Consider the following 13,863-nt stretch of genomic DNA (forward strand, 5'->3'; position numbering starts at 1 on the left):
TGTCCTGCCTTGGTGCCCCTGCCCGGTTCCGCCAGGCCAGGTGACAGAGTCCCGACCTCCTGAGACCTTCCTCCCACGACCCTGGGGGGAGGCAGGGGAGGGAAGATGGCAGTTAGTGCCCCCATGACGCAGGTGGGGAAACTGAGGCTCCATGGCCTTGTTAGAACCTTGCTCACAAGCCAGTATCACCATCCCCTGCCTCGCTGGGTGACCTGGGCTGACCCTCCCCTCCAGGCCTCAGTTTCCCCATATGTAAGGAGAGAGCCTGTGCTCCACCGTCTTGGACATTTTGGAACTGTCCAGGGCCTGGCAGGTGAGACCCAAGGAGCCTGACAGCCACTTCCCTCCCTCCTCTTTTTGTCCTCAGGTTGTCCTCCCCTTTGTGTCTTGCCCCTTTCTGGATTAGCCCACTGCACAGATGAGACAGGTGGGGGTCCCCTGGCTGCAGGGAGAGGCCTCCCCCGGCGCTCCTGTGTTCTGACTCGGCCCCTGGGCTCAGCCGAGCGTGTCGGCATCCCTGGGGGGCGGGCAGAGGAAATGGGCAGGGGCACGGCCTTCTCAGAGGCTCGCTGGTGCTTAAAACCCCGCAGCCCCCTGCGCCTGTCTCAACGGCGACTCAGGTGAAGTCGCCCACCCGAGTTCACAAGGTGCTTTATGCCTCCATCTTGTGAGCTGCTCCCATGTCCTCTTAGTTGGGGAAACTGAGGCGGTAAGACCTGGGAAGGGCAGTGCCAAATCCCAACCCCAGCCTCGGGCCTTGCGGGCCAGGAACTCACAGCTGCAAGTCTGTCCTGCCCTTGACCGCGGGGCTCTCGATCTAGGAGGGGCCCGGTGAGTGCAGGGTCCGGCCGGCTGGGGGGACTGCCCTGAAGATGGGGCCCCTCTGAGTGGGAAGGCCTGGGGTGGCACCCCATACCTGGGCCTCCGGGGTGCAAGCCAGGCATTTGCCAGCTCCGAAGGGCAGGAAGAACTGCCAGCCAGCACTGCCCCCCCCGGGGCCAGCCCTCGGCAGGGCTCAGGTGGGGTGGGCACGGCGGGAGGCTGGTGGACAGCTGTAGCTGCTGGAGACACCTCAGTCACAGCGAAATTAAAAAACCCTGCCCGCTGTCGAGCTTCTATTAAGCCCGAGACCTAATCTGTGGAGTAATGAGATGGAGATCCCCGGAAGAGGCAGAGGCTGCCGGCGAAGCAGGGGAGCCTGTGCCCACCTCTCGGGGGAGGCTGGCGGCTGTGGCCATGGAACCCGGAGGCTGTTCTGCCTCAGGAAGGAGGGGGCGGTGGGCGCCTGCCAGGAGCAGACGAGGTGGCCGTTTTCAGAGCTGGGGATGGCTGGGAAGAACGGGCCGGTGCGAGGAGAATTGGGGCCCTGGGGTGTCCATGTTAGGACTGGGGCACCCAGGGCTGGACGGAGCTGGAGACCCCAAGGCAGTACTCGTCAGCTTCGAGCCTGGGGTTCCAGACCTAGGGCGGCTCGGGAGAGAGAGGCGCGCCCGCTTTCGTGTAGAGCGTTGCCTCTGTACCAGGGGCCAGGGGCCCTCGACCCCGGGAGTCGGGGGCAAACGGGCCCATCCTCTGGAAGCCCCAGGCAGGGCAGGGCACAGCGAGGGAGCCTGTTCAGTGCCTCTGCCCTGTCTGTCCAGTGGGCCGCGACCACCTCCTCCCGCCCCAAAGCTAGACGAGGAAGCCGCTTAGATCGAGTAGGAGCCGTGGCCCTGCTGGGGTGGAAGGTGTGGCCGTGGAAGCCCTGGAGCCCAGCCGTCCAAGTGATCCTCTGTCCACCCTAACCCGGCCGGATGGGGGTAAGGGCTGGATGCCACCCTGAGAAGACCCCATCATGGGTTCAAATGCGCCTTCACAAAGCCTTGGAGGCCCTCTTCTCCATCATCACCAGTTGGCTGTGCATCCTTTGGCAAGCCCCGCACCTCTCTGGTCTTTGGCTGCCCCATTGGAGGCAGTTGGAGGAGTAACTTTCTGAGCCGCTGACCTTCAATGTCAGGGCCCTGCCAATGCAAAAGGCAGTCCTGCCGCGCCTGCCGTGCTGTGGCCCGTGGCCCCGCCTCCACCCCTGCGCGCGCTCCCAGCTCTCCGAGGCCCTCTCCTGGCAGCCAGGCCTCTCTCTCTGCGCGTCCCCTCTGCACGCCCCTTCTCCCGCCACCGCCTCCACAGCCCCCCTAGCCCCCCATCCTTGATGCCGAGCACATTACGGGATAATTAAGTAAAAATAGGCCTTCTGACCAGTGTAGCTCATTAAGGCCTAATTAAGTTAATTAGTTCCAGGTGTGGCTGGCGAGGCTGGCGCGAGGCGGTGGCTGCTGTTTGGTGTAACGGCGATTTCCCAGTGGCGCTGGTGGCGGTAATGGTGGTGGCAGAGGCAGCGGCTTCCTCCAAGGCCTGGCGGCCCGCCAGGGAATTCAGGAGGCCGTCGCTGAGCTGGGAGGGGGACAACAGGGTATACAGTGGCCCAGCCGCCAGGACCACCCATGGAGAGCAGTGGCTGGAAGTTCAAGGTCTCCTTGCCCCAGTTTTTTTTTTTTAGTTACCAGGGTTGGGAGAGTGAACCCAGGACCTTGTATGTGGGAAGCCGGCGCTCAACCACTGAGCCCCATCGGCTCCCCTGAGTTGGCTTTCTTGTCTGTTTTGCTTATTGCTTGTTTTTTTTTCTTTCAAGAAGCTCGGGGAACTGAACCCAGGACCTCCCATGTGGGAGGCAGGTGCTCAACTGCTTGAGCCTCACCTGCTTCCTGGCGACCCAGTTTGACCTTCTGCACCCATGTGCTGGGTGTCTGTGGGGGTGGGGGGTAGGGTGTACAAAGCTGGGCACAGGAACCTACCCCCTGGCAGAGTGGGTGGGTGCACTGTGACTGGCCCTTTGGGCTTGGGTTCGAGTTCCTCAGGCCCCACCGTGATCTCCAGGAAAGACTGTAAAATGGCTTTGCAGAAGGGGGATACGTGAGCCAGAGGCACTGGGGGGGGGCGCCTCTGGGAGTCCACCTAAATCACTGCCTCTGTACAGTTTGAACCCCCAGTTCCTGGCAGGTGTGTGACTCTCAGAGCCACCCCACTTTGCAGTTCAGGGCAGGAGTGGGGGCCGCGCGGGTCTGGGGCCTCCGTGGCGGGCCCGCTGGCCCCGGCAGCCTCCCTGAAGCCACTTCCTGCGAGGCTTGCCGTGGTTTCTGGACCAGCTGACCCCGAGGCCTCTGCCTGCGGGGGACGGCCCTCCCGACCCTGGTACTCGGTGTGCGTTTGTTCAGCTGTCACTCGCTGAGCCACCGCCTGGGAGGTGGGGCCAGGATCGACATCGTCAGGTCTCACATGGTCTGGACAGGCGCGCCAGGTTCATTCCGCTGCCTGGGTGACGGGTGCCCCCTGGCTTCTCCTTGCATACCTCCTGGGACGGGGAGCTTCCTACCCCCCTTCGGCCTAGTCCCTGGGCTGGGCCCGTTCTGAAAATCTAAGCCCACACCTGCCATGTGCTGTCTTCTACCTAAGTGACCGCAGCTCTGCCTCCTGCCCTGCCCCAGGTCGCAAGACCAGCGTGACCTCTCTGGGTCTCATCATCGCCACCTGTCACCGCTCCCCAGGGCTGGTGCGAGGGCTAAAGTGCCTCACGCGCAGAAACCTCGGGGCATGTGGTTAAGTCTCCACCGCCGGTTACCGAGCCGCAGGACGGTGAGCGGCTCCAGAAGGGGACACTGGCCTCCTGTGGGCGGGCTGCCCGCTGGTGCAGCCTCAGCCTGGGCCCCGGTCCCCGCCTGCTGCCTCAGGTGGCAGAGCCCCTGCCGCCCCCTCTCATCCAGCACGGCCACCGCTGAGGACAGCAGAGGCACGGGCAGGGCCTGCCCCCGCCTTGGCCCAGCACCCGCTCCAGCCCCCGCCTTTCCCATCGGTCCCCCTGCTCTCAGGTCTCTCACTCAAGGGGACCAGGAGTGGCTGAGAGGGGGCACATGGGTCCTCTGACAGAGCCGTCTGCCCGCAGGCATCTCTGGGGGTGTCATCTGACCTGTCTTGAGCCTTGCGGGGCCCAAGAGCCCTGGGAAGGGTTGTGGGTGGCCCACGTGCGGGTCGCTGTCCGGGCTGGCAGTGAGCCTGGGGCAGGGCTCGAGGGGCCCCCTGCAGGGCCAGCCACGAACATTCTCTCCACCACAGGTCTGCGGGGCGCTCCTCCCCTAGGGGTGTCAGCAGGACAGATGACTGGGGCGCTCCATTTCCTGTTTGGCTGGGGGGCTTGCAGATGCCTGGCTCTGCCACTTGCTCCCTGTGGGGGTTTCCTAGGCCAAGGCTCAGCTTTGCTCTGTGCCTCAGTTTCCCCCAGTTGTATCAGGTACTTAACGCTCTGGTTCGGCACATGCTCTCCTGCCGCCCAGAGCCACAGTGGGTGAGGAGAGCGGGATCGCCCACATCTCCATTCACGGGTGGGAAAACGAGGCCCGGAGGGGGGTCAGGAGAGCCTGGGGTGCGGGTTGCTCTCAGGCCTGCAGCCGGCTTCAGGGAGGCTGTGGCCAGGGGCCAGGAGAGGAGGCTGCAGGGGGTCCCCAGCCGGCAAAGCGCAGCCTTCTGGCGTCGCCGGTTTTTGGTTTTCTTTAGCCTGCCCTCCAGCCCCCCCTTTGCCGTGAGTGTGTCCTGGAGCAAGGCCCCCCTCGTCCCCCTCGATTATGGCTGGTCACAAAAGCTGGACCATGACCAGACAAAGGGACAGGGATGAAAGTGCTGGTTGTCATGGCAACCTGGCGGGGCCGCTGGGACCCAGGGGAGGGGTCTGGCCGTGTGCCTGCGCCCAGGCACCGGGACCACCTCTGAGCATGAGGCAGGATGGCCCAGGGGCCCTCTGGGAGCCCCCTCCTGCCCCAGGCCCACCAGAGCCAGGCGCACAATGATGGCTTACCCCCTTCACGGGCAGCACCTGCTTCCTGGACCGCCCCCTGTGGCCCCATTATCCTGCACCTGCTGCCCCCCCACAACGGCCCCCAGCCCGGCCCAGGCACCCTCCTGAAGGCTCTCCCTGCCCATCCCCAGGGCCAGCTGCCTGCTGAGAGGGCCAGGAACAGCAGCACGGGGCCCCGGGCAGGGCAGAGGGTCCAGCTGCCCGGCAGCTCTGCCTGCCCAGCAGCGTGTGCCCGGGACAAGGCCTCCCCTTCAGGACCTCAACCTGCTCGCTGTAAAATGGGGGCCGTCGTTCTCGCCCCCAGGGTGTCCACGCGTCAGCATCTCTCTGTTTGGAAGGAGAGCTGAGATCAGGCTGTCCCCAGAGCTGGGTCAGGGGGTGCCGCCAGGGCCGGAGGAGAGGAGGGAAGGGGTGTCGTGGGTCCTGCTCCGGGGGCTGCCTCAGGCAGGGTGCGTGGAGGACTGAGCCTGCTCTTGCTCGCTTAGCGTCGCTGTTTGGGAGTGGAGATGACGTTTCCCAGGAGGCCCCTCAAAGGCACGGGGGACTGGGCACAGGGACAAAGCCCCCTGAGTCCAGGCTCTTGAGAGGCCTGTCAGAGGTTCTGGGGGAAGATGAGGACACTGGGGCAGGGACCCCACAGGAGGGGTGGCTGCTGCTGGAGGGAGCCCGGCAGCCATTTCTCCCACAAAGTGGTACCTGTGGCCCTGGGCGCTCCCAGTGCCTGCCAGGCAGGCGAGCTTGCAGGGCTGACCCCAATCCTCCCCTGCCCGCCTTACCCACCACTGGGGAAGTGGAGGAACAAGTGGGGAGAAGGAGCTGGAGGCCACGGCAGAGGCCCTCCCCCTGGAGAAGGAGATGAGATTGCCACGGCCACTGGGCTTTTTCTCGTGGCCCGCGTTCCAGTGGCCCCGCTGGGTAAGAGGCCAGCCCCGGTTCCCATCCCACTCTGCGGTGACCTTGGATGAGGCCGCTCCCTTTTTGGGACCTCAGTTTGCCTTACTGGGAGTGTGGGAGCAGATGGCCAAGAGACTGTCCGCTCCTAGCACCCTGATCTCGTCACTGTCACCCTGCGCCAATGCAGGCCATTTGTAAGCCGGAGGGGAGGACGGTGCCCCCTCCCTCCGGTAATGAGGAAAACCTATCGACAGGGTTGCTGGAGCTTTCTTATCCTCTCAGCTTCCCAAGGCTTTGGCCAGGGATGGAGAATGTGGGGCAGGGAAACCATCCTGGTGTCCCTCAAACCACTCTGCCCACGTGACCCCCCTGTGGGGCTGGGCCAGGCTTGTGTTCCCACTGTGCAGATAGAAAAACTGAGGCTTAGCAGGGAAGGGACTTGCCCAGCAAGTGAGTGTCAGAACCTAGGGCTCCTGCGCCCACCCACGGCCCTTTCCAGGGATGGGTGAAAGGTCAGGTTGGCAGGGCCAGGTCCCCAAAGCAGCCAGTCCTGAGAGGAGGGGTGGTGGGGGGTGGGCCCAGCTGAGCCACCACGAGCCAAGGCTCCTGAGAGTGGGGGTGGGGATGCTTGGGGGGTCACAGGCCGAGCTGGTGAAGTCACCGACTCTCCCCAGCGGTCACTCAGCTGGTGCTCGCCGGGTGCACACGAGCGCCTCGGGGCTCAGGAGAAACCGCGGGCACTCAGGCCTCCAGCCGCCGGTGCCCTGGGATGAGAAACTGCCTCCCGGGGAGCCCCAGCGGCCCTGCTGGAAGTGGCCTGGGAGAGACGTCACGGTCCCAGGGCCTGTCCCCGGGCTCCACAGCAGGTGGAGGCCGGGGAGACCTTCTCTGTCCCTGGGCATGGTCTGGGGTGGCCGCTCAGAGGGAAGGGGCCTGGGGAAGGGGGCGCGAGGGTGGGGCCACGTGCAGCTGGGCCGCTGTCGGTGGCCGCCATCTTCAGGGCTGCTCTGTCCCCGGTCAGGTCCTGGACTGCTGGACCAGCCGTGCTGCTGGGCAAAGCAGCACCCCGATCCTCACTGCCCGTGCCCACCTCCAGTTGGGGGACACAGCAGGGACCATCACAGGGATGGCTACAAAGTGGTACAGACCCTGGTTCTCTGGAACCCCTGAGGTGAGTGTAGGTGTGTTGAGTGGCCAGAGGCAACCAGGGAGGACTTCCTGAGGAGGTGTGGCCGGAGCTGGGAATGGAAAACTGAGAGTGGAAAAGAAGGAAAGAGGAGATTCCAGCTGGGAGGCTGCACAGGAGTAAAGGTGGGAATGGCCTGGGGCTTTTAGGATCGGCTTTCAAGGTCTTAGCTGTCAAGCTGACCAAATGGCTCCAAGGAACATTAATTTGTCTCCATTTTTTTTAAGTTGAAAAAATACTCTTTTTCCAATATATTTTAACATTCTATTAAAAGTCTTGCTCACATCATTAGCAAACTCTGTAAACATCATTTTTTAGGCAAAATAAATATTGTTTAAATTTTTTTTTTTTAGAAATCAGTCTTTGATCATGCAACCATGTATAAACCTTGTAGATATGCTTTCATGTAAACATCATTTTTATTTTTATTTTTTATTATTTATTTTTTTATTTTTTTAAATTACATTATGAAAAATATGAGGTCCCATTCAACCCCACCGCCCCCGCCCCCCACTCCCCCCACAGCAACACTCTCTCCCATCATCATGACACATCCATTGCACCTGATAAGTTCATCTCTGAGCATCACTGCACCCCATAGTCAATGGTCCACATCATAGCCCAGACTCTCTCACGTTCCATCCAGTGGGCCCTGGGGGGATCTATAATGTCCCGTAATTGTCCGTGAAGCACTATCCAGGACAACTCCACGTCCCGAAAATGCCTCCACATCTCATCTCTTCCTCCCGTTCCCCACACCCAGCAGCCACCATGGCTACCGTTCCCACACCCATTCCACATTTTCTCTGTGGACATTGGATTGGTTGTGTCCATTGCACACCTATGTCAAGTGAGGGCTTAGATTCCACATGGGTACCGGATGCACTCCTCCCGCTTCTAGTTGTAGACACTCTAGGCTCCATGTTGTGGTGGTTGACCTTCTTCAACTCCATGTTAGCTGAGTGGAGTAAGTCCAATAAATCAAAGTGTAGGAGCTGAAGTCTGTTGAGGCTCTGGGCCTGGGTGTCATATTATCAGTCCAGAGATTCAAATCCCCTACATATATCTTAAACCCAGCACCAACTACAATTCCAATAAAGTAGCATGCAAGTCTTGTGAAAAGAGATCCCCTCTGAGTCCAATTCCATCACGCAGAAACACCAGCTCCAAAGAAGGGTCATCTGTCATGGCATTGAACCCCTTCTGCCATGACCATAGAACCCGTGGGTCTCTTTATCCCTCAAAAGAACCAATACCTGGCGTTGTATCTACCTTATCTGTCTCTTAGACTCTGTTCAGTTGTACATAGGGGTATTCCTTCTGATAACCTCCAGACTCTTTTTTAGAGACTCACAGCCTTATAATCTCATTTCTCCTTTCCATTTCCCCCTTACATTAGTAAACATCATTTTTAATAGCTTGGGGTGTCCCCATTTCTATTCATCATAGAAGGTGCCACTCAGAGCTGCTGAGGCTGGCTGGCCATGGCAGGGAGGGTAAGGGTCAAGGTGGGCCGGGGGCGGGCTGTGAACCCCTGGCCTCGCCCCCTCCCCGATGTCCCCCATGCATCAGCCTGAGCAGGAGCTCAGAGCCCTGGGCCTAGCAAACAAGAGGTAGATCCTGGGGGCCCGAGAGACCGGCGAGGGGCAGCGGGCAGCTCTAGCCACCCGTCTGGAAATCTGTTGCCCTCCGTTCTGGCTGGCTGGCCACGTGAAGGGCACATCTGCGCCACCCCCTGCTGCCCATTCATTCCCGCTTCCATCTCCGCAGCCAGCGAAGCCTTACTCCTGCGCTCTCAGGGCCCGCAGGAATGCACAGGGGAGGGGGCAGACCAGGCCCGTCAGGCCCCGAGACCCCCGCTCTGCCCAAAGCGCATCGGTCTGGGCCAGGGCCCCTGAGCGGCCTGCCTGCCCCAGGCCCCCAGCTCCCGACCTCTCAGCAGGGGGCTGCACTGGGCCGCTGCGTGCCTCGCAGGACCCCAGCTCACCAGGAGCACGGCCAGCCCCACGGTTTCCGCCCTCCCCTTCCAGCTCACGGAGGACCCGAGGCTGCCCTCCCACCAGGGGAGGGGAAGAGGCCCTGGGGTGGGGGGCCCCCGCAGCTAAGCGCCACCTTTAGCCCCAGAGAGCCCAGAATGAATGACAGCCTCCAGGGCAGGGCAGGGGGTCAAAGCCAGAACCAGAAGGCGGCTTTAGAGGGTGGGTCCCTGAGACCCAGGGGAGCAGGGACTGACCTACCGGCCCCTACCAGGGAGGGAGGGGGCAAGCGCGTCCACAGCCTGCACCTGAGGAGGGCTGAGGCTGCGCTGCAGTGTACGTGTGTGTGTCCGTCTGTCTGAGCTGGGCCTCCTGAGAGCAGACCCTTTCTGCAGTGACCTGTCCATCTGTCCAGCAGCTGTGGCCCCTGTGATGTTGCCAGTCGACTGTGTTGCCTTAGCAACTTTCCTGGCTTCTCGCTCTGCCCTCTCATTCTTGACGTCCCACCATAGGCTGATGTTGCTGTGGCAACCCGGATGGGTATGCCAGCTTTTTGGACAGCTGTACCCAGTGTGGGAAGAGCCGGGCAAAAGGGGGGAAGAAGTGTGGGGTATACAGCCCACCCCTAGCCCCATGGAAGAGGCAGGCTGCCCTAAACAGGGTTTTGGAGCTCTCTGTCCCCTCACAGAGCTGTGGCCATTCTTGTTTCGGATCCTTCTCACACTCTTTCCTTCCTTCAGCAACTGTCCCTGAGTACCTACTGTGCAAATGCCGACATGAAAAGCAAATAAAACCACAGTTCAGGCTCAGGGAAGTTTGTACCAGCATTGGGTTTTGAAGGATGAAGAGGAGTTGGTGAGGAATTGCTGGAGAAATGTCCTGGGCAGAGGAAGCAGAACTCTGAGCAAAAGTCAAATCACTGTCTCCAGGCAATGCTAAAACGCTGCTCTGGGTTCCTCAAGCCCTGGTTTCTCTGCCTCTCGCACTTGACATTTTGCGGTGGGGACAGAGTCTGTTTCAATTCCAGACACTTGGGACCCAGCACAGGCCTGGTAGCAAGACAGCACTACTGAAAGGTGGCCTAAAGTTGGATGTATATGTAATGAAAATGCAGGACCTATTACCTCCCCCACCACCAACCTACCGGAGGACTCCGAGGCCCAAGCGGCCCGAGACACCTTGAGACTTGTCCCTTCACTGAGCCTCAGTTTCTCCCTCTGTGAAATGGGGCCAACTCCATGGAGGGGACAGAGGTTCTCAGGTTAAGGCGGAGCGATTTCTTTTCTTTTCTTTGGTTTGTGATCCCACCTGTTTCTCTTACAGAAAATTTGAAAGACTGGTAAAGTGGACATCTGCAAACTTTCCTATTCCCTAATTATTAAATTGGATTATTTTGCTTTATCTTCTTTTTTAAAAAAGATAATATATACATTTTGCTGAGCCATTTGATAGGAACTGACAGACATCCTGACATTTCTCCTTCGGCCCACAGCAACAATGACAAGGACCGTCTCCTACATAACCCCAATACTGTCATCACATCGAAGAAAATTAGCAACTCCAGGACAGGGCGGGGGGATCAAAGCCCCTTTGAGGCAGATGAGGGCTTAGGAGGGCAGGCCCTGGGACCCAGGCAGGAAGAGGGCAGGTGCATCCACTGCCTTTTCTCAAGATGGGTGAGCTGTAGCAGGCCTGTGTGGGTGTGTGCGCGTGTGTGTGAGAGCGCGAGCGAGCGGTGGGCCTCTAGAGAACAGACCCTTTGCACAGTGCCCTGACCATCTGTACAGCCAAGGTGGCTTCCATATGAACTTCCAATTTGTAAACCGAAATTCTCTCTTTTTTTCCCCCCATAACCTTACCTGCTAACCTCTTCTCTGCTTTCTGTCTCTGCACATTTTCTGTTTCTAGTCATTTCTTAAAAGGGATCTCACACAATTTTTATCCCTATGTGCCCTGCCTATTTCACTGAGCATGTTTTCAGGTCCTTCCGTGTTGCAGCATGTCTTGTAACTTCATTTTTTCCTTTTGGCCGAATAATATTCCCTTGTGTGTATGGACCACATTTTCTTTAGCCGCTCATCTGCTGATGGACCCTTGGGTTGCTTCCACTCTGGGCTCTTGGGAATACTGCTGCTATAAACATTGGTGTACAAGAATCTGTGCAACCCTGTTTTCACTGCCTTTGGGCATACATACCTAGAAGTGGGATTGTCAGGTCAAATGGCAATTCTGCATTAAACTTTTTTTGGAACCAGTTTATTTACGTTTCCACCAACCATGCAGTAGAGTTCCAGTTTATCCCTATCCTCTCCAATACTTGTTTTCCGTTTTTTAAATAATAGCCATCTTTGTGGGAATAAAGTGGTATCTCGTGGTTTTAATTTGCATTTCCCAAATGGCTACTTACCTAGCATTAAGAAAAAAAAAAAAGGGAACCCAGGATTCCATAGAAGTCCGGGCACTGCGTTTGGCTGTTTCGTCTCTTACGCTAGAGGGGTCCAGGAGGGGAGATGGGTAACGAAGCACGGCTTTTAAAAGCCCAGACGGCCGCCACCCACCCGAACCCCACCGCCGGCGGGGGGCGCTCCCCAGGCCTTCGGGGGTGCCGGAAGCAGCACGTTCCCGGCCGCAGGCGCCTGGTCGGGGCGGGGCGGGGCGAAGGCGCAAGCCCCGCCCCCGCGGCGCCGGATGGCCCCGCCCCTCCCCTCAGCAACGGGCCGGCGTCCTTCCCTAGAGACGGGGCCGCCGCGCTCTGCCCCGCCGGCCGCTTGCGCCTCGGAGCCCTGCGGTAGGTTGGTGGCCGAGGGGTGGAGGCCGAGCACGGGCCGGGGACCTGGAGAAGGCGGGCGACGGAGAGGACGGCGTCTTCCCGGGCCTGGCTGGGGGAGCCCGGGAGCCTTGGCGGCTGGGAAGGAGGGGACGCACTTTTAAATGACCTGGCAGAAAAACCTCCCCGACTGGGTTCCTGGGCCCGGCCCACTGCCTCTCCTGGAAGGCTCCCGCAGGGAAGGCGCGGCCTCTGGTCAGCGAGCCAGTCCCTCTGGGGACCTGACCGCACCAGGTCTCCCCGGTCCTCGGCGTTCCCATCTCTGTGTTGGGAGGGCACTGCAGCACCTATCGCTCAGGCTTCATTCCTTCTTGACTCACCCCATTCGTTCATTCGTTCATTCACAGATCACTGGGCACTTTCTTGGCACCTGGTGTGTGCCGAGTGTGCCCAGTCCAGGGCTGGGTGCTGAGGTTCTAGAGACCAGTGCTGTAGGCACACCTGGATTTGCAGCTCTCAGGCCCGTCCCGACAGGGGAGCCAGATGTGCACACATGATTATACTATATGTTTATAATATACCATCTAAAGGAGGCGGGCCCTGCAGAGAGGAGCTTCAGACAGTGCGGGAACAGTGGGGGTGGGGGGTCATGTCAGGTGAGTGCTCCAGAAAGGTGATGGGAACCGCAGCCTGTGGGACCTCGTACCACTTCAGTGTTGACAAGCCCATAGCTCCTCCAAAACTCCTTACAGCTCCAGGCCCATCTGTCCAGTGAGACCTTACCCAGGCCCCTGCATGTGGGTTGGGTGGCTTAGAAGCCCTCCTGCTGCCCCACCCCCTCCAGACGCCCACCCTGCAGAATCCGAGGGCTCCTCAGGACAGTTTGAGGGCCAGTGTTGTGGTACTGGGAACATGGACCTTGGGGTCAGCCAGTGGTGGACACCTCGACTTCCATTCTGGTTCTGCCAGTTCTTGGCTGTGTGTCCTTTGCAAGTTACTTAACTTCTCTGGGCTTTCGTTTCCTTATTTGTGAAAGGGTGATAATAGTAGTCCCTTTTGTGAGGGTCATACCTCCCTGATCATCTATGTCTGTCCAGCCCAGTGCTTGGTGGGCAGTTGGGTCAGTATGAAGTTAACTGATAGTAAATCCAACCCGAAGCCTCCCCTGGCTCAGGCCAACAGGCCTCCTGGGTGATCTGATGGGAGAAAGGAGAATTTGGGTTCAAATTCCACCTGAGCCTCTTGCTGGCTGTGTGACCATGAGCAGGTCACTTAACATCTCTGAGCCTGGCCTCTGAGAAATGAGAGTTTCGGTTCCGACCTTAGAGATTTAAATGAGACGTCGGGTGAAAGACCCTGATAACAGTCACCATTCCCAACACCGTGCCCACCAAGGCCACCTCTGCGTGTTACTGGCTGGCTCCCTCCCAAGAAGGAGGGGGAGCGTCCTTCTCCCTCCTGCCAGCCTCATTCAGCCCCAGGCAGAGGCTGCCGTCACCTGCGGGCCTGTGCCGGGAGGTCCGCACTCTCCCCTCACTCCCGCCCCCCTCGGGGGCTTCCTTCTCACAGGCAGCATCAGGGAAGGCCCGTTGTCCCTGGGGGAGCCCTCTTGGCACCACACGTCTGTCCGGACACTGTCCACCCCTCTCCTGTCGTCTGCGGGCGGCGAGCGGGGCTTGTTGGGGAGAGGTGGGCTAGGCAGGCCTGGGTCACGGCACCTGGGGGCTGCAGCGGGGCTGGCAAGGGCCAGGTGACACTGGTGTCTTCTCCAGGAGCCCTGGCTGGGGCGTCAGCCTGAGAAGCAACATGGAGAAGCCTGACAAAGCAGAGTGGATGCCGGGAAAGGCCCCTGGTGGCCCCCCGGGCAGCCCGGGAAGTGCTTCTGAAGACGGAGGCTGCGCCCTGGGGAGGACTCTGGCCGACCTCGAGTGCAACCTGGGGCAGATTCTCCGGGGACCTCCTCCAGATCCCGACCCTCAGCCCCCATCTTTACCCGTGCCCATGGCCCCACCCTTGATCTCAGACTTGGGGCAGCCCCGGAAATCACCCCTGACAGACGCTGATAAGAGGTACCCGGTGATGAAGCAGCGCGGGTTCTACTCGGACGTCCTCAGCCCTGGAACCTTGGATCAGCTTGGCGTGAGTGTGGCAGCTGCCC

The 13,863-nt window shown here is 59.9% G+C and overlaps 1 protein-coding gene across 1 annotated transcript in view; it reads left to right on the forward strand.

The window, feature by feature from the left end:
• Nucleotides 1–11,640: 11,640 nt before the first annotated feature.
• Nucleotides 11,641–13,863, forward strand: part of DNAH1 (dynein axonemal heavy chain 1) — a 67,256-nt gene continuing 65,033 nt past the window's right edge. Inside the window, 2 exon segments of the mRNA XM_058288773.2 lie at nt 11,641–11,726; nt 13,478–13,844. Of these exon segments, the coding sequence (XP_058144756.1) occupies nt 13,512–13,844 (333 nt within the window). The 5' untranslated portion in view covers nt 11,641–11,726; nt 13,478–13,511.

The sequence above is a fragment of the Dasypus novemcinctus genome, chromosome 26, assembly GCF_030445035.2.
Source record: "Dasypus novemcinctus isolate mDasNov1 chromosome 26, mDasNov1.1.hap2, whole genome shotgun sequence".
Taxonomy (NCBI): domain Eukaryota; kingdom Metazoa; phylum Chordata; class Mammalia; order Cingulata; family Dasypodidae; genus Dasypus; species Dasypus novemcinctus.